This window comes from Larus michahellis, chromosome 1 (genome assembly GCF_964199755.1).
Source record: "Larus michahellis chromosome 1, bLarMic1.1, whole genome shotgun sequence".
NCBI classification, from domain to species: Eukaryota; Metazoa; Chordata; class Aves; order Charadriiformes; family Laridae; genus Larus; species Larus michahellis.
The window spans coordinates 163,838,463-163,859,183 of NC_133896.1; the positions used below are offsets into that span (position 1 = coordinate 163,838,463).

At 48.1% G+C, this 20,721-nt stretch overlaps 1 protein-coding gene across 2 annotated transcripts in view; it reads right to left on the reverse strand.

Annotated features, from left to right (window-relative positions):
* Positions 1 to 875: 875 nt before the first annotated feature.
* CLYBL (citramalyl-CoA lyase) overlaps positions 876 to 20,721 on the reverse strand; it is a 197,536-nt gene continuing 177,690 nt past the window's right edge. Inside the window, exons 8-9 of one of the 2 annotated variants that reach the window (XM_074562200.1) lie at positions 3,650 to 3,705; positions 876 to 2,752 (exon numbers count right to left, since the gene is read on the reverse strand). In XM_074562200.1, the coding sequence (XP_074418301.1) occupies positions 2,605 to 2,752; positions 3,650 to 3,705 (204 nt within the window). In that variant the 3' untranslated portion in view covers positions 876 to 2,604. Of the gene's footprint in view, positions 2,753 to 3,649; positions 3,706 to 19,453; positions 20,114 to 20,721 lie in introns of those variants that run through there. The other variant, XM_074562209.1, reaches the window with a different exon arrangement.

Below are 20,721 nucleotides of genomic sequence, written 5' to 3' on the forward strand. Positions count from 1 at the left end.
TTCAAAGGAGGGTTTGGGAAATGGGGGAGCTGGGAGGAACCAGGGATGCCAGGCAGTCAGTGTGGTGCAGGCCCGGCTCTCTCTTTGTGTGGCACGGGAGGGAGCGCCTGGCCCCATGGCATCCTCGGCTCAGAGGAGGCCGGGGAAGCACAGACGGAATTACTAACCACATCTCCCTCCACGACGAACTTGTTTCCCTGAGACGCCTCTTCAAAGCACAGAGGAGAGAAGAGAACTGGCAGGTGGGGCTCTGCTTGTGCGCGCCGAGATTTCCCCCCTCCCCCCCGCGCCCCCTCTTCCCCCAGGTCTAGTTTTTTGTGGTTGTGGCTGCCTTTGAAAGGCAGTAATGAGGTAGGACATGTTAACACTCCTGATGTCAAAGGGATTCAGAGCAGGATTGATGCTGTACGGCTGGAAAGACAAAGTCTGAATGGAGAGCGGTATTTGGGGGTAGTGTAGACCAAAGTGGTTTTTTTCACTTGTATGCGTGCAAATCACTTCATGTATGTGCCTACGTGGGCCAAAAGCAGAGCAGGATCATTTAAACGACTTCTTCCTAAAGGATGCTTCTTGTTGCTGATGACCATTGTGCCAACTTGGTTATTCTTGCTTGCGAAAGCCTATCTTCTTTTGGGTCTCTTTGGGAGAATATTAAATTTTAATTGACAATACGGATTTCTAGCTCGGCTAATCCTAACAGTGCCCTTAAGACAAATCAACACGGCAAGAAATAATTCCCTTAGTGGAAGCTGGAAGGTGTTTTTTTTTTTTTCCTCTCCTGTGTCAGAGAAATAAAAAAAATCCCCCCAAATCTGTTCCAAGAGGCAGAGTCTATGCACGGGGCTGTGAGCTGGGACCCATAACCAGCTGGGACCCATAACCACCCATCCCACCTCTGACAGACCCCCTTGGTGGCAAATCTCCCCAACCTCCCTTTCAACACCTGTGAAATGCAGATAACGAGAAGGATGTCCTCCCTTCCTCGGGGTTCAGTGCGTGCCGAGCCGTGGGAGGCTGGTCCCGCCGGCATGCCTGTGTACGACCGGCTCGCCCCCATCTCCGCGCTGGTATTTTGCTGCCATTTGGTTGGCATAAATATCCCACAACAGCGCAGTGCTCCAGACTATCATGGGCAGGCATGTAGCAGTCATCCTTTGTTTTCTTTAAACGATTTCAAGCACCAAACAACATCTCTCTTTTCCTGGAGCTGCAGGCCAACCATTTGGCCTCCTGGCAAACAGCTTTCCTAGTCCTCCTGAGCCCGCTGCCGTTTGCCAGGTAGGCACGCATTGTGTTTTATGCCCTTTCCTCTCAAAATATTTCTTTCCGAGGGGAGGGTGTGATGCTCTCATTATATTTTATTTCATTTTTCGAGCCCCAGAGCTGGCAGAAAATAGCTACCTCTGAACAAGGGCGGCTGGTATGGGAGCGATGGCCATGGTGGGGATGCTTCCCAGCTGCATGGGCTGCGCACCTGCCTTGTTTAAGATTGGCATCGGAAAGAAAGTGGCACTTTCAGAGGCTTTTTCACAAAGCACCCAGCAGACCCCGGCACGAAATGACAAGAAATGTGGGAAACACCTAAACGTCACTCGAAAGGGCATTTTTTTGTCCTTGGTGAGATCTTTTAAAAACTCTTCTCTATTGACGAACTGTCAAGGAGTGAACAGGAGAGACGTATTTCTGATTTTTGGGCTGAAGCAGAGCGCAATGACTTGCGCTGTGGTGGTAATAAAGGCAGGCAGGTGAAAAAAGAAAGGGGAAAAGAAATGCTTGCTCAGCTCCCATCTCCACACGTTCGGCATCTTGTCTGTGTCCCGAGCAAGCTGAGCCCTCTGCTCCATGGCTGTCACTGCATCCTGGGGAAGGTGTCCAGCAGTGGCCACAGTCCCCACCGTGGCCGTGGACACTGGCCACCGGCCCTGGACACCCAGGACAACCCGCACCGATGGGTACCACCATCTGTGTTGCAAAACACCAAGCAGGGCCACCCTAATCAGAACAAAAGCCGCTCTCCCCATTGCGTCAATCAAAAGTCCTTTTACTGCCCCCATCTTCCCTGAGAAAGCCATGTATGAAATAATGGCGCAGAGAGCCCAGGCAACAACGAGGACGAGGATTAAAAGATGTAAGTCCTACATCCACCTCCCATCCCGTTACTCCAGCTTGGAGAAATCACGTTGCCTCTCTCCCTCTTTCATCTCTCCTGTTTTTTAGGTCAGGCTTGTTCTTGCTATTTGCACCATAGGTAGAACTAAGGGGGCTAGCAATTCACTGTGGTAGTAGTAGTAGCAGTAGTAGTAAAAATAGTAATTATAATTATATTAGGAGACTGGGCTGTAGCCAAAACAAAATCCCTTTTCACACATTTCTATTTAGATGTAATCCATAAAACTGCATTTTTATGTCAACACATTGGCAATGCAATAACCCTGGAGTGGAGGCTGGAATCGGCATAGGCATAGCTATATGCATATTTATTGTATATCAGCTCATTTCTTACATGAGTGTGTGTGTAATTACCTGGTATGTAAGAATTTATTCTCCTGTGTTCACTGGGATATACGTGCATAGCAGCGGGCCATTTACACAGCAAATGTTAAACTACTTTGGTCGGTTATTCCGGGTGGTGCACAGGAAGCCTAACATTTTCTGTTCATCTGCAAGCTGGTCTAACTCTTTAACGGCACCAGAGGGGATCACCGGGCTTGTAACTTCACAGAGGCAAGGAATTGGCCCTTGCCACTTGTAGCTTCAAAAAAAAAAAAAAATAAAAAATTAGACTAATTGCATGAGGTGCTACCACTTCCCTCCTCTGATCTGGCATCTCCCGTAGCAGCAGATTGTCTCTCTGGCTCGTCCAACCCTGGAGTCAGGCGGTTGTCAAGAACTGACTTTTTCCCCTCTGGTATTTTGGCTCTAGGTCCCTGGGTTGGAGTCCGCAGTTTTCAGCACCTGCTAATAATTTTTTAACAGATGCTAGAAAGGAAAATTTCCAAATACAGCAGATACAATCTGCCGTAGCCTGGGTCAAGCATGGACCACGGGGTTCATTTGCCCTAGAGATGGGGGCGGCTAATGATGTCCATCGTTTCAGCAAAAATGTCGTCTTCCTTGAAGACAATGGTCGACGTAGGGCCTTCGCTGCAGAGGGGGAAGCATCCTGCGTGCAAGCTCTCCTCCTTCCGCTGCAACAGCGACCGGCTCCTCCATCAGTACGGGCAGGAGGAATCCACGCTGCCAAGAGCTATCATTTGCATTTTTTCAAACAAACTTTTATTTAAAGTCCAAAAGAAACATCGAACCGATTCGAGATACGCAGGTTCAAGTTGCAGTACCGCCACGGGAAGAATTCGGAAGTTCTGTTCCTTGCAGAGCTCAAGTCGAAAACAAGTCTTGACATAAAACCCCACTTCAATATTTCTGGCAGCTCTCTGTCCCGTGGCTTCCGCCACCCTTTGCTAAGCAAGTCCCCTGCCCCCTTCCCTCTGTTTTTCTTGTGATAGCGTGTGTATTTTAATCCACTCTAACTATTTGTTCTCATAGCCTTCCCTGGTCAGCGGGAAGCAACGGGACCTCTGAACGGCTCTTGAGAGGCAAGGGAAATAAATAAAAGACAAGGAAATTGAAACAATAACAATGAACATACCATCCAGGGCAGGTTTCCATTAGGCTCAGAAGGCAAATGGCAACAGGCGTGGAAGGCTGTAGATGAGACAAAATGCCTCGTAAGGTTTTGTCAACTCTCATGGCACTGGCTCGATATATATATGTTTTTTTGTCTTTCTCCTGGGTCCTAAGCAGACATAAAGCTCAAACCAGGAGAAATGTAGAAGGATGAGCGTTTGCAGAGTGCAAGAAGCTGGGGCTTCTTCCGCTGCCTTTTCCCAGTATGTATGTATATAACTACACGTGTGCCGTATACACCTATAATGTCAGCCAGGTCTCTGTGCTGGTCACTGGTATGGGAGAGCTGCGTTGCCTTCCTCCAAGGAGTCCTTGCTCATCCTCATCCCAGCTCACAGGTGACGGGCGCACATGCTTTTTTCCTATCTCAAGTTCAGAAGCCACCCTTAAGCTCTCTTTCTGTCTTTGCACAAATTGATTACTTTCCAACATACCCAAAACCATAGGGTCAGCACCTGAAGGTAAAATCAGAGTCCAAGTGAATGTCATTTCCCCTCCTCCCTCCCTTTTTTTTTTTTTCTGCTTGCAATACTCCTTTTCGAGTTTGGAAATTATTTTCCTGCCAATGTTTTCTGCTTCCATGTGGCAAACATTTCCCTTTCCAGTGGAGCAGGAGCCAATGTGGCTGCCTCGAGCGTGCATCGGTTTTGTGTATCCTATCAACTCTTTCCTAGGCAAAGTGAACAGTCCTGAGATCTGTTCTGCTTCGCCCTGATCCACTCGTGTGTCACCCCTTGGCTTTAGTACCTCATGCAAGAACCTGAGTGAGGCAAAGCACCGGCTACTTTTTTTTCTCGTAAATACAATTTTGAGGACATTGCTCATTTTATCTTAACTATGCAACCTTTCCCAACTTTTCCCTTGTACCTTTTCAAGCTGGGTATACTAAAAAACGTGACTTAACATCCAAAGCACAGGCTTCCACATGATTGTGCGTGAGTGACTGCTCATCTTATTTGCTCAGGTCACAGATACACGGATAGTTTGTCCTAATTGCTAGTTTCGCCCACTTTTTGTAAGGACCCTGGTCCTTACAAAATACAGATGACTGACAGTGAAGGGTCTGAGACAGTGCAATGGGCTGAGGTATCTCATTGCCCTTCTCAGGCGGAGGAGGTCAATGGGCTGTAGAAATTCATTGGAGGTGTCAGTCTGTGCCTGGCTTGCTCTTCTTCTCGTTAGGCATCCAGCACATCCATGCCTGGAGACAGGATTCCTGGCTTGGTGGCCATTATCCACCCCAAACTACAATGGTGGTTCTTAAATAAGAATAGTGTGAAACACAAGGGAAAAGAGATTCAAGACGGGCGACAATTTTTTGTCGGTACATCTTAAATATTCCTGTTAGTTGTTCTTGCTACATTCCTATTTTCATGTACATACACATATAAAATCACCAAGTATAGTAGTTGTATCTGCTCTTTAATATATAGAGCTATGCACCACTTCTGGATGAAATCCACGATTCTGGATGAATCTTATCTTAAAACGTGTGTACTCTGTCCCTTTGCCATGCAGAAGTCCCAATCCATGGGAACCTGGGTAATGAACTAGAGATTAATTCATATTTTCCGTCACCATTCTGCTTGCGTCTGTTAAGGGGAATTCTTGTGGAGTCAGTAGCTCTAGGTCCTAAGGAAGTGCCTCAGATTGTTTTTCTCTCCCTTTCACTTTGTTTTCATATTTTGCACTCCAGAGAAGAACAAGTCTAACATTACCCATGTACTCCTCCCTTTTCACATAGTATGAGCATTGTGGCCTCTGCTGAATAGTCTTTGGCTATTTATAAGGATGCAGAAAAACCCACTTTTTGCCTCACATGAATACATCTCGGAAAACTAGACTTTAAATATGGTTTGGGTTTTTCAAGCATCGAATCGGGTGGTCATGGGTGGATTTTTGCATGCTAAGTTAAAATAGATGTAAAATGAAACAGGATTTGAGCTCATAGCGTAGGCTAAGTGCCAGCTTCCAAAACCTGTATTTCAGGGTATGTTTTAAATTCTGCTTCAGTCTTCATGATGTCGTTGTTTACTGTGTTGTCAACAGACTTCTGCTTCTGCTATATTTCTGCCCTTATGATACGTGTATTGATGACTGCTTAACTCTTGCCAGAGCGTGTCTCCCATATTGTGAATAAATTGCAGCTTGAAGTTGCCACTTTTTGCCCTCATTGAGGAATCACTGTTTTATTTATTACGGTGTTGCCATGGTTCTACCATGATGGACTTTGAGTATGATTCTGTTACTCTCAGCAATTACATGGAAAGATGATGGTGCCTTGTCCTCTGATCTGCCACCAATAAATCAAACAATATGATTTGAATACATGTAGGTAGTCAGATAATTGCCAAAGACATATGCCAGTCGGGAAAAGCCCAAAATGGTGTTGCAAAATAGCTGACCAACCCATGGTCCGGCATATCCCTCAGGGCAGAATGGACCCCTGCAACTCTATTCAAATAAATCCAATAATGCCTCCAAAAGTGGCTGCTGCTTCACATCTGCCCTCTTCTTTTGGGGCTACATTTTTTTTTTGGCCACTGTATTAGACACCATGACCTAGTAGTGGTCCCGAGAACTGCAGAGGTTTGTGCTGTGGGCAACTGGAGTCGTGGATGAGTGGCACCACAGCTTTCCATCAGCCATGTGCTGGTGGGGCCAGGATGGAGGTGAGTTTGGAGACCGGCAGCCAGTGGGTGCAGCGGGAGGGCAAAGGCTGGGACTAGTGACGATGATCCAGGAACCTTTGTTTTCACAGCAGCTTGCAGGGAAAGGATGGGGCAATGTAGGGAATGAAAGGAAGGGTTAAAACCAGACGGCCTGGACATCTCTTCTAGATCCCTCAGTGTGGGATGTGCACCTTGGCAGCTAGCTGGAGCCAGGTAGCTCAGAAAAGTCCACCAAGAGGCAAGGGACAGGAATGAACGCAAGCCATCCTACACTGACCTTGAGCTCTGACTGGAGCCAGGTGGTCATTTCTGCAGTTCCTTACCCAAGCCAGACTCTCCTTGGACCAGCAAGACTTTGGTCTCTGTACGGACTGCAGATCTGGGGCTCTGACATACCCTGTGGTGGCAGGTTCCTGCAGAAAACTGCTGCTGCAAGGCCATCGCTCGGGGCTTCACCAGGAGAGAGCGAGCACAGGGGGAAGGGACGTTTCCAAACGAGAAATGGATTTCTTTTTTTTTTTTTAAAATGAGTGATTTGTTGGCTTCAGGCAAATGGCAGAAGGTCTTACGGAAAAGGCTTCTTTATGGGATTGTGGTTTTGCTTGGGGTAGCTGAGAGGAGTCTGTAAACCCCAGGAGCTCAAGGAGTTTGACAGGTTTGACAGGCCTTCCTGCTACTTATGAACAGGAGGCTGGAACGAGTGTTCCCGAGATCACCTCCCTGTTTTCCGTCAAAGCATGCTGGCAAGCAGGAGGAAGAGAGAAGCTGTTCCCCCGCTGCCTCCCCCCCACCATTTTATTTTATTATTTAAAGAGAACCTTAGAAATGCACATTTCTGAATCTTTTAAACTTTGTATTTTCTGGGCTCCCCTCAATCTGAAATTCCTGTCAACCTTTCTGGGCTTTGGATTAGACCCCCCCGCACAGAACCCTGAGCACCTTGAAATTGGTACAGCGATAATCCTTGGTGGCAATGGGAGAGTCACGCCAAAGACTGGTGTGTACATCCCCTCTAAAGAATGTGCCCGCTCTAAAGAGCAATGGTCTCACATGGACCACTGCAACACTGTCATCTCTCCTCGTGTCCCCTTGCCCCACTGCGCTTCACGTGCTGCCCTGGCCCAAAGGGAAAGACAGACGAGAAAATAACGAAAATAATGAAAATGACTGCGGAGCTGCATCTGTGTCACGTGAAATGACAGTAAGGGCGGCAGCTGCTGGTCCTGACAGGGAGAAAAGCCCTCTTTACCCTCCCTGGGTCCACCTATGCCTACACACCAGCCCTGATCTTCGTAAGGGGAGCGAGCGTTTCTAATTAGCATCACATACTTCCCGAGTTTGCAAAGCGAAAGGGCTTGGATTTCTGCTGGAGCGGCCGTGGCTGCTGCGGTACTTAAACCACGGCTGGTCAGAGAGCTGTTGCGGTGCCTGAGCCAGGGGGTCACAGCCCTGGGCATGTGGCAAAGGGAAAGCCTGGAAAGAATCAGTAATTCGTGAAAAACGTACACATATGGAGGAATTTCCTACTTCTTTGAATGACGGTAATTTAATTTAAAAGGAAATCCAGCGGCAATTTCCTAGGAAATAAATGCCTTTTTGTAAGTCTCTGCTTGTGGTGAAAAGGTGCTTAGCTGAAAATCAGCCGAATTCTTCTTACTCTGATTTCTAATCTTGCCTTAGTTCCTAACCCAGCCTAAAGCTCGGGAAACCGAAATCAGCTCTGACAACAAGAACAGGCTGCTCAGAGCAGAACAAACCCAAGAGATTAAGTTAAACTTGCCAGCTGAAGCGAGCTTCTGAGCTTTTTCAAACAGGCAAGCTGGAGAAAACTCCGGAGACGACATGTGATCCCACTAATATCCGAGCCCACTAAATCTTCCAGCCGCAAGGAGCTCCTCAGACCTGGGGAAGCCTCCTACCTCCTGAAGAGAAGGAGCAGCTTAGCTCCAGAGGTCACCCTTGTAATTCCTCAGCCTTATCCCTGGCAGCACCTGACCAGCCCACCTTAGCCAGCCGGCCCAGCCTGGAGGCTCATGGGCAAGCCACTTCCTTCAGCATCATCTTAAAAAACAGAAATGACAATCCCATAGGCAAAGCACCAGAGAAGGCTAGAGAAGACTTTTTTTTTTTTTAAGTCTTATTGAGGTCTTTTAATACAAATGACGTATTTCAGCCATTTCATTCTCATGTAAAGCCAGGTCCTGGTTCTCTGTGCACACCGTGGTGGACTATCTCCTACCATTCTCAAGTATTTTCACGGGACAAGTATTTCTTCCCGCTTTCTGCATAGAGAGTCAGGAAACTTTGGGGCTTCTTCCACACCGCCTAGCCACTTAGCTGGTTTCTTTGTGCAAGTCGATAATGTAGCCTCATCCTTCGCATATTACTATTCAATTAGGGTAATGACTGCAAGCCCCAAATGACCATGCTTAGGACTGCGCAAACACGGTAGGAGGTGGCCTGTGTCCCAGAATGCACCGTCTAAACAGACAGGACCGAGGAAATACTACTGTTCCAGCTGCATAAAGAGGAACTGAGGTACACCGAGTTTAAGAGAGATTTTCACACAGGAAATGTGTGCTAGAAGCAAAAAGTCAATTTGATCCTACCTAATGCTTTGCCACCTCGTGTTTCTCTCTCTGACTAGCTTTTCTCTCTGTGGGATTAAATGTTACCTCCCAACTCTCCTCCCCTGCACCTCCTCTAGGTGCAGATCAACTGGGGGGACTAAGGGAAGTGATCCCCACAATTCGCAGATTCCCCACGGTGAGCGCAGCCCCGGTGATGCCCGTGCTCCGAGGTGCAGCTAGCTGCCGAGGTCCCCCCCCTTCACGTAATCATCTGCATCACATCCCACAAATGAAAACCAGAGCGACCTTCAGGTACCTCAGTCATTAAACAGTTGGTTACAACCATATGAAACCCTTCGGGAGCTGTGGGAATTTCCCCAGAGCTCCCAGCCTGGGATTCGGGGTGCGCCTCCTCCGTCAGCCCCTGCTTCCGAAGCATCCCTGCGCCGGCGACCGCCCTTCGCTTGAGTCAGGGGTGCCCATTGCAGCCTTTTGGTTTGAACTCAGCTCCTAGTCCCCAAGTCATTTTTATTTTACTGGGATACCGGTGAAGCTGTAGCTCAGTAACTGACGTTAAGAGGAACTTTTAACACCTCAACGGCAAATGGAGGAGAGTGTTTCCCATTAGCGGCTGAGGAAGTAGTGCTCCTGTAACTTCAGCCTTGAAAGCTAATGAAGCTCAGATTGTGGCCGTGGCCTTTGATGTAGAGATGCCTGAGGTCAGTGTAGCTCTCAGAGGTGCCACTGCTATGCTATGTCACCGCGTTCGTCTGGGCGAGGGCCCAATAACTCTAATCCTGTAATCATGTTTCTGTAAGCAACAGCATTTATTGCGCAGATAGTGGGGGAATAGCTGCAGCGGTAATTAAATCGGGGATACGCTTGTAGAGGAGAAGTCAATCCAGCCCTGTTAATATCATTTCCAGTAGAGGAAGTTACAGCCAACCACGTTGGTAAGTAAGTAGGAAAATATTGGAATCGGTTTAGGGAGAGAGCGCAGGGATAAAAATGCCTTGTTTGGCTGTCTAATCCGTCTCCCTGCCAGTACCCTCGATCTGTTAAGGAGTGATGTTAACGCCCTGGCAAAAGTCAGGCAATTCAAAGCTGTGCCTTGACGCTCCGTCTTTGGCTCCCACTAACGCATGGGGAGGGTAAAAGCATCCACCGATGAGTTTGGCGCCGGGAGCTTTGAATTCAATTCCTCCTCTTGGGTTGTTTCACAACCTCGGGCCACATAACCACGTCTTTTCTGTCTTCTAACGTGGGCTGTTGTCTCCCAGATGTAGGTGTGTTGTCAGAACTTGATGGCATATTCCACTCTGGGGGGGGGAAATACAAATCTATGTGGAAATATGGTCCATCCAGAAGATGAAGGGAGCCTCCAATGAGCTGTTCTGCTGTACTAATTAGTATGTGTTTAGACATTCTGGCTATTTTATTTCGCACAATCCGTTCAACTCCATTATAGATAAATCTCTTCTTATGTACGTCTTTTTAAAATCAGAGCTCTTTTATATTATATAAACCCTAGATATTAAAAAAAACCTCACTATTTTAAAAAGGAGAAATTAATGGGGGTACTTTGTACCCCTTTCTGATGCGGATATCTCTGACTTTGGTGGGGGTTCTGTGTGCGAAATTGGCCATGAAGAATCAGTTCTGTGTATCAAGGAATAAAGAACAATGCTTTTTTAAAGAAAATCTAACGGCAAACTGCAGAATTCAGTCGCACTGCACACAAATGCACGCATGCACATATACCTACAGACGAATGCGCAGTTAGTGTGTATGTAAATGCATAAAAATATATACACACAAACATATTTCCTTTAGCTCAGTGCCTGAAAGTTCATTTGTGGGCATCCTGATTCTTGATATATTATTTGTAAACAGAGGGCCAGGGGACTGGAGTATTTCCTTGACTTCAATGGATGATGAGGCCTCAAGCTGTGAACTCAGATTGGGACCTCTAAGCATCCTGCTGCTACCTAACAGCTTGCTGAAAAATGACATAATTTGTGACATCAGCAATATGCTGCTTTAATAGAGGTTTGTAAAACGGTTTCCACCCTCGTGTGTCAGGACAAAAAAAACACCTTTCCCTGCTAAACCCGAGGCGGCCCCCTCCCGTGTTCCTCACACACCTCGCATCCTTTGTACTTTCTAGGTATACGTTGCTATAGACTCCCGATATCCGAAGAGCGATAGGAAATAATTTGGTAATATCCGTGCGAGAACTCCCGCCCCATCAGTGCCAGGGAAGATGTCACTTTTCAGGGGAACGGTGGCTGCCAGCGGGAGGTTCAGCAATGCAGATTTTAATGCGGAGATTTAATTTCAAATACAATTCACAGTTTGTACGTGGTTGAAAAATGTTTATTACCACCTGGATGTTCAGGACACTGTTTTGGAGGAAACAAATTTCAATTTGGACAATGCCTTGCCATTTCAATTTCAATTCAAAACCGAGCTGTTGCATTTCACAGCTCTGCAAACAAGATGTTTTATACAATTCTAATAGGAACAGCAGAGAATACACCAATTTAAAAATCACGCAAAATAATACCAGAAAAATCACCGACAGCCTCGGATAACAGGACGCTAGCCTGAAATTGATTCAAAAGCGAGAGTTTTAATGATCTTTGCAAATGCTCCGCTCTATAATGCAATGAGAAAAGAATGATTTGCTTCTTGGAAGTGATATTGCATCTGGGGTAAATGAATTTATTTTTAAGTAAGATACAAACTTGAAAAAGAAAAAAAAGTTTTAAAGGATACAAACATTGTCAGAACCTGAATGGCAGCAGGAGGAGTGTGTTTAACGTGAAAGAGGTGGTGCTCTGGATTCGCCGCTGATACATGAAATGAGATCAGCACCTGTCGGGAAACGCATCTCGGGAGTCGCAGCTGCCCAGTCACGGCTTCAGCAGCTACTGGGATTTCTGGTTGGAGGCAGGTTTGACACACTCACGGCTCCTTACAAATGGTAAGGGAAAAGTTCTCAAGACACAGACCATCTCCACGAGCGGTGGATGAGGCAGCCTCTTCAGAAGACCCCTACCCTGGGTTTTCCAGCCCACCACATCCTGCTCCCTGAGGCGAAGGCGCACCTCTGATCGGAAGAATACTGAAGTCAGGGAGGCTCCACGTGAAAATAGAGACTTCTTCATCTCTCTAAACAGCAGTGTTGTAGGCCTTTCGTCACCAAAGAAAGAAAAAAGTATTTTTCAAGGGGGGAAACAGTCCATCGGTGTAGATGTCTAGGCAGGAGACTGAGGTGCAAGCACAGCTTGACAAAATATAGGGGTAGGAAAGCAAGTTCCCTGTTCTTCTCTTGTTCATTTTCTAAGGTTCCTCTTTCCCCCTCTTTTTTTGTTGCATCTCTGTACATTTTATAGCATCAAAAAAAAGACTAGGAAAGGCCTCACGGATCATCTAGTCCAGGCCCTCCTGAAGGCCCTGCAGCAGATGCTAACCTAGCCTGCTCCAAAGGAACCCCTTCCCTCTCCTTCAGTGACTGACCTCATTGTGCAACTAAGTCTTCAATTAGAGAGGTTTTTTGTTTTACAAACAGTTGGATGTTCACACTTAACTTTGCTGCAAATTAAACTGATTTCTGCCTGTCCTTCTGCCTTATGGACGTGGAGAACAAGGGATGACTCCACCACAGAGTATGAAAGGACAGGCATGTGTCTGTCCCCTCCGTCCCCGTCCCTCGGCAATTTCTCAGCCACTCTCTACCAGTATTCCCCCACCCCTTAGGTCACCTCTTTGTTAACGTTTGCTCTGCAACTTGTGGTCCGTGCCCACCTGCTTCTTGCAGTCCGCTCTTTGTTCAGGTCGGTAACTGGATGTGCCAGAGGAGAAGTAGCGTGAGGGCTTCCACAGACACCTCCAGAGAAAAATCACCTTATATGAGCTTTTAGCGTGGGAAGAGGTGGTTTATCAGATATTCCGGAGCTGAATGGGAGGTGTGCACGCAGAGGGAACTGCAAAGGCAGAAGTTGGTGGGTTCTGCCAGCTTCTCCTCGAATGCCATCAGGAGCCCTGGGGATGCAAAGATGATCATGTTGAACCCACAATGCTTGGGCCCTGTCTTTATGTCTGTGATAATAGAAATGAAATATGGTGTAGAAGCACAAAGCAATTTCTGCTTTTGCCCATAACTAACCTCAGATCCCTGGTGATTTCTGTCCCGGTTTTATCCACGGTGGCTGTGGCAGGAGGGAGAGCCATGGCTTCTATTTTCATACTTGGTTCTCACATGAAATAATGGGGGGAAAAGGAGGAGGAGGAGGCGGGGGGGGGGAAGATGCAGCTGCAAAAACAGTCAGCGAAACATAAAAATCCCTATTGTTTTGTTGTAGTTCTCAGTGCCCTTCAACTTCTGGGCACAGACAAGGCCTCCCCCTGCTCAGGTTCAATACGCAGGGGAGCCTTGGGGCTCAGAGCTCCCTCCCCACTTTCCCTAAGCCTCGCCGTCAATTGTGCTTTTGTTCACGGAGGAAAAAAAAAAAAATTTAGCCCAATGCACGCTAATTTATAGCCAGGGAAGCAATTAAAAAAAAGTTTATTATCCTTTCCCCCCCGCCTCTCAAATGGAGTGTTACAGCAGCAGGGTTTTTTGGTAAACTTGACACAAACTGATGTCAGTTAGGGGGGAGTGAGGCCAGGAACTGAGCACGGCTCTTTACGTCTCCCCTCCACGTGAAGCGGGACAGCCTTCCAGTTTTCTCTGTCTGCCTGTACGCGGGAATGTGCGTGCCTCAGGAAAACCTGGGCACAAAGACAAGACTCATTTCCCTGGGCTCTGACAGCAAATTTGCACCCTCACCTACCCCTTTAACAAACGCTCGTTAAATGTTAAAGAAAGAATTGCCTAATACAGCTACAATGTAGAGATGGATTTACATTTATTACTGAACGCACTGTGCACCTTTTTCTGTAAATTTGCCATATCCTTAATATGCAACCAACTCGCATTCGTCCGCATGGTGAAGTCAGTTAATCTGGTTCCCCTCTGGATTTTGTAAAATTTTAGAACTTCACCTTGCAAAATCTTTGAACTGCACCAGTAGAGATTTTGCCGTTTGTCCTGGTTTGGACCAAACCACGACACCATTAGTGCGGGACTGGCTTTTTTATTTCAGTGGGAAGTGTGTTGTGTTTTGGGTTTTTTTTTAAATCAAATGTAAAGAAAGCCATAGAGGTCTCTACCTACTATGTCTCCGAGTAGAGCGTTGTGATGTGGAGCTGGAAGTGCCTGAATGCTTTCAAACGGGCAGGTTGGCTTTTGCTCGTACCCCAGCGGGCACAGGAGTGCGGAGGCGGAGGCACAGCACCGCCGTGGGGGGCAGGCAGGGGTGGGCAGCCTCTGCCGGGGGAACTCCTTCTGGGGCATCTTGTGGGCAGGGACCACAGCTCTTCTCTGCACTCTGACCAAGTCCCACGGACTTGTGAGACCTTCTCACACTCTAAAATAAAACACAAACCCTTCACTGACAGCCCAAGCTCTGACGATTGAAGAGGGTGGAAGTGATCTTGTTCTCACACCTCCCACACAGCAATGCCAACGATGTGACTGGACAGCCCTTGCACATCCTCTGCCACTGGTTTCCCCCTCAATCACACGTATTTGATTCCGTATTATCCAACCACAGGCCTCTTGGTGACAAAACCGGAGGCAGGGCTGTCAGCGACGGTCAGATTTGCAGCGATACACGGGCTATCAACTGTCTCTGAGGGGCATTTTTACATAGGACAGGACTTGCGGAGTTAATATGAAGCGTTGCCAGTGGCATCCCATAGGGTACCAGACCTGCACAAACACTGCTGTATATTAGGGGCTACTGCAAAAGCAAGCCAGGAATGAAGTTAGGTAACAGGAAGCCTAGACCACATCTTCCCAGTAGCGTGAACGTGTCTCCTGTAAATTCTAGGCTATTGCAGGCATGTCTCACACGGGGACAAGGTTTTTACCTTCAGCAGGCTTCACTTTGGAAAATTCCTAACTGATGCGTGTGCTTGATATCACAACCTTAATAACATTAGCAGGGCTAGCAGGAATGGGAATAAAATTATAAGCATAGGACCCAAAGCTACGTGGAGCCACACTTTAAATTACAGAGGCCCAAGAAGGTAGCACAGGCATTTAGCACTCCTTATTCTCACCAGGATGATCAGCTTCAAACGATGCCAGCGGGCAGCTCCAGGCCCTCTGTGTTTCGAAAGGCATCATTCTGAGCAGCACCTTAAGGTATTGGCTTTGCTATCACAGGTTTGTGAGCTTCAGACTTAATTTGGGAAGCAATAGCCCCAAACGTAGTGAGGGTATCTGATCTCTCCCCTGCTTGCTGTATGGGCACATGCAGGACATTTCTGCTCTGCATCCCATTCCCCTGCATCCCCGGACGTGGGGAGGAAAGTCCCCCTCCTCTTCCCAGAGACATCCACTGCTGAGGGGCAAAGGCAGGCCTGGGGTGAACCGAGGGGACAAGGAGACCCAGTGGGGACTGTGAAGGGGAAGGAAGGGGTAGAGGAGGTGGAGGGCATTAATTTCTTTGCTGGCCCTTGCAAGGACCACTGGTGCCAGGCTGGTGTGCGTGTACCTCTCTGCAGGTGGCCTTTCCACAGGCACCCTGGTCCCCACTGAAGGGATGCATGGGGGCGGCTGGAGGAGACCATTCTGGTGGCGGTGTAGTGGGTGTGATTGAGGCACCCCTTCCTCCTTTCCTCATCTCCCTTCCTCCATTCTCTTCCCCACTTCCCTTTTTCTGCGGTGTCCAGGGCTCCCGGCAGCAGCCCAGGAAGGCACAGGGCTGTTCCGGTTCCCGCGGGACCAGAGGCTGTCCCCTATCCATCCATCCATCCATCCATCCATCCATCCATCCATCCACCCACCCACCCGGTCCCGGCAGCCGCGTCCCAGCGGCCCCGCGGCGGTGCGGTGCGGTGCGGTGCGGTGCGGGAGTTCCCTCCCGCCGCCCCGGGAGCTGCTGGCAGCTTCTCGACCCTGGGGGAGGGGGTGGGGAACGGACAGAGCCGGGGGGGGGACGACGACACCCCCCTCCCGTCATCGCGGCAGCTCGTGCAGATACCCAAATACCAGCACCCCAAAACGACCCGCAGCCCTGCCCGCCCCGTCCCACGGCTCCCCTCCGCCCCGGCTCCCCCGGGGGGGGCCGCGGTTTTCCCGGGGCACCGGGAAAAATGGAAAATAATATACTGCCTTCGCGGGCTTTTATTCCCCTCCCCTTCCCCAATTTTCTTCTCTAAAACAGTAGCTAAAAAATAGCCATGCCTCGGAGCTTTGCCATGCTCTCAACCTGAGGGAGGCGAAGGTGGGAGAAGGGAGGGTGGGAGCCATGGGATGGACGAAATGCGCTCAAAGTTGGGTGTGCTTTTTTTTTTTTTTTCCTTTTTTTCTTCCCCCCCCCCCCCCCCCCCCGCCCCGATTCGAAATCAGGAATTACTGCCTGAGGAGCAGATACTCCGTTTTATTGGCTCGTAAAAAAAAAGTTTTCAAAGCCTAATTTCCACCAGATACATTTATTTTCCGTTGAAAGCAGAATTAAAACAATACGCGCGAGGAGGTGCCATTAAACCTAAGCCATCTTTTGCTGTTAATCACAGGAGAGAACGATTAGAAAAGGCAGTAAAGGAGCACTGTGTTTTAAACGCAAAAAATCCAGATTTTAGGAAGAGGAAGCTCGGAGGAGGAGGACTGAAGCAGCCCAAGAAACAAGGAGGGGCTTTTAATAAAAGTTAAAATTCAGTGTGAGGTTACTTCTCGATATTCCAGGGAACACGCCGTTCCTGCAAGGGATTTTGTGGTTGTGAAACGCATCCCTTGCTAAAATACCGTTTGATGCTTGTGTCGAAGAGGAAACCAAAACAGTCTTTCCCTTTCAAGCCCCGAGTTCAAAACAAAACCAAGTGAAAAGGAAAAGAAAAAAAAAAAGACAACAACAACAAAATCATCCCTCTAAATTTCGAACTGCAGCTTTGAACAGCTTTCCCGGCGATATTTGCTTCAAACCTCCCAGGCGGAGTGCCCCCGTGTTCCCGAGGTCTCCCTGCCCTCCCTTCCCCCGTTTCTGCTGCTTGGATGGTACGTTCAGAAGCAAATGCCCTGCTAAATAATTGCTAGAATTTGAAGGGAAAAAAAAAAAAAAAAGAGAGGGGAGGAAAAAAAAAAAAAAAGAAGAGAAAATGCGCACCAGCATTCAGGTGCTAACCTACTTATTTGAAAGTAATTTATTTTCCATTTTGCCCGTTTTCCCCCTTTAAAACAGAACGCTGAAAGAAAGAATAAGTGCTTTAACATTTCAATGTTGTGCTCTGGTAATTACTTTTTCACTTTTCGCCTAAGTTCCAATGTGAAAACCTCACAGGGGGGTCTTTGCTGTAGCAGGGCTACAGTTCCCAATCCCAAGCGCAAGATCTGCAATTACAAACCCATTCGGTGCCCTTCCCTATCATTAATATGCACAAAATCCTGCCGCTAATCTTATAATCTGTTTTGTTTCATCAATTGCTTGCCTAGCACCAGGCGGGAACGAAAAAGAGAGGAAGAAAAAGAAAGAAAGAGGAGAAGAATAAAGCCGGAAAAACACGGAAAGCTTCCTAAAGTAAACGAAAAAAAAAACCCAAACCAACCCAATCCCAAATAAATCGGATTTTATTTCTTATAAAGCGAAAATCGTTAAAACCGTTAAATGGAAGCGGGAGTTTCCGCCGGGGTGGGGGTGGGTGTCAGGGAAATTTAAGGAGAAATCCGACGATAGGCGGCATTTCATTTGCATATTTGATTTCCCCGCGCCCGAGTCGCGGAGTGAAGTTACTTAAGCGGTCAGCTGCGGAAGCGAGAGGTTGCGCGTAAACACCTCCGGAGACCTGAGTATTATTCCTTGGATTTCTTTGGAGGAGGGAGCGGAGGCGGGGAGGATGGGGGGGTGTCGGGTTGGGGTGCGCCTCCGCCACCACCCCCCGCTGCCCTCCGCGGCCGCGCAGCTCCCGCGGGCTTGTCACACGTTGTCATTAAGACTTCAGTAAAACAATAAAGACATTATTTTTTTGAAATCTTCTTCTCCCCCCACCCCCGCCTTCGCTCACCCGGCGCGGTATGAAGGGAATAAAACAATCTACGCCACACGGGTCCTATTGAGATTAATGAAAAAATTATGCAAAAAAGCGGGAAAAAAAAAACCAAAAAAAACCCCAAAACACCAAAACCCACCAACCCAAACCCTTATAGCTCATAAATCTCATTTGCCGTTCCCCGCGCCAGGCCTCGCCGCCGTCTTGCACCTGATGATTTATTAACGTAATCTTGCGGGGATAACGACGCGTTGTGCCCAGCCCCGGCTCGTCCCAGCTCATCTTCTAAGTAATTGTTTCTCATTAGTTCTGATAACGTTTTAATAGCGTTACCCATAATTTAAGTCAGCCAAGAATTAATAACGGGGGGGGGGGGAGGGGGGGTGGGATAGAAGGGGTGGGTGTGTGGGTGAACTGCGAGGCGCAATATAAACAGGTAGTCTTTAATTAATCAGATTAGCCTGGAGGTCCCCGCGCTGTAAGGGATCGCCCCGGTAGGAGGGGGGGTGTGGGGGGGTGCCGAGCCGCGATGCTCATCCCCAAATTCCGCGGAAAGGGGGGGCGGTCTGCCGCTGGTCCGTCCCCCCAGGCGGGGGGGGTGGTGGTGGGAACACACACACACCGGGGAAAGGGGGGTGCAGCCTCTCATCCCGACCCCCCCCCTCCCGTCCCCCCTCTCCCTTTCCCAACGGGTCGGTCGCGTTATTTTTTTTTTCTTATTATTTTTTTTTCTTTTTTTCCCTATAAAATGGCCATGGAGGTGGTATAAAAAAAAAAAAACAAAAACAACCCAAAACCCAACCCAAAACCTAAAAAAAACCTCAAAAAACAACTGTTTTCTATTTACGAATTTAAATAAACAGAACAGCCTTCCCCGCGGTGTTTGCCTAAGTGCAGCAGCATTGCTGCTGTGTAGGTCATGAAAAGGTTGGTGCATAGTTTAAAACTTCCCATTCTGTTAATTTCTTAAAGAACAGTCGTTCATAGTCTGAGCACAAAAGCTCATGATTTAATGAGGAACAGAAACAAAATCTCTGATTGTTGGTGTTTCAAACTTCATTGGAGTCCTCTGGCAACCACAAGTTGATCCTCTGCAGCTTCAATACCCTTTAGCCCTCCATATAAGAGTACATGCTGAATAGAGGACAATGCCTGGTTGTTATGTTTATTTACCCTTACTACAAGCTGGGTTAACCTCTTCAAAACAGCTTTACTAAGCCCGTTAACCACACGGCCCACATGACCTGTAGCCGTATCCCTAATGTGATGTAAATCTGACTCGAGACCATATGCACAAGTTCTGCTGCATTGTGTCTCCGAAAACTACAAGTTTATTGCCGTCCAACCCTTCTCGGGCTGGACGCTTCCAGGAGGAAACGCTCTCAATAGCGACCGCTTTAAAAAAACAGAGAAGAAAGTCAAGAGTCCCGCATTGTCGGAGCAATATTTTTAATGGCTGTTGCACATTTACAGAAGGGGGTGGTGGGGGAAAATGCGAAGCCCGCACGGGGTAATGATTTTCATTGCAATTATTTCAACCGGTGCATAATTATTCGAGGCTTTGCCCTTTCTGATGGGAGTTGTGCACCGCAGTGGGAAGATGCGTAGAAAGAAATAGAAGCGATTGACCCCGTTTTCATCTGCTCCTTTAACAGAGCTCACACTTTACGTTTTGGTTTTGCCTTTCTCCTTCAGTGATGTCATAATCCCGCATTCGTAGTAATTATCGTGATGTCACACAGTCGGTGATGTAACTCTGTTGCAGGCTGTGAGCGGTACATGGGCTGTGCAGGAGCGAGCAGTGGTTTGAGTTGGGATTAGTTTTAGTAATTAGCAATTCTGGCAAGCAAACTATGACAGATCTGCAAAATGGAAATGAATTTCTGCTTAAGCTTGACGTCTTTAATTTTTTATTTTTTTCCTCCAAGTATTATAGTCATCTTTTAAAACAGCTACGGGGGCCCCATGGCGAGAGCTTCATTTACCAGCTCATTTTTTCTTGATGGCTGTGGCAAGCGTAACAATGTTCTGTGCCTGCTTCAGTAATGGCATGTCGATCATGCTCCCGTGGAAAGTAAACGCTCCCTGGAAAAGAGAGAATATAAACTTCCTGAGTGGACCTCTGGAAACTGTAGTTGGCTTGTCTTTTCCTTTACAAACACATCCGTTTGGCAAGAAACATCGGCTCCCACAGGAATCCTGCACGAGGAGACAAACTAACCGAGACGGGGCAAATGCATTTAAAGAAATGCAGCGGGTGCCGAGTAAGGGGAGGCAAAAAGAGAGGGAAAAGAGAAGCCCAGTGTGCAGCCTGCCTGTTTCAGCCTCTCTAGCTGGCAGGCATCGAGGGCCAAGGGCAGGGAGGCCGTGTGTGCCAGCCGGGGGTGATGCCTCCCGCATCCAGCATCACCCTCTGGCGCCAGGGCTGTGCCACAGGAGTGGGGCAAAACTGCGGATGGAGGGCAAAGGCAGAAGCATTGTCTTTGTCAAGGGGAGGGGGTGGAGGGGGGTTTTCCTGACTCAGGTGCGGGTGTTGAGGTGGTGCTGCTGCACCTCTCCGTCAGGTCTCCGGTGCTCAAGATAGGCTGGGCCGGCGCTTAGAGCCAGGCACCGGGATGAAGGCTGGAAAAGCAAGTGGCTGGTGCGACAATATTGCCCAAATCGGCTCTGACGCCCAGGTAAAGCCCACCTGA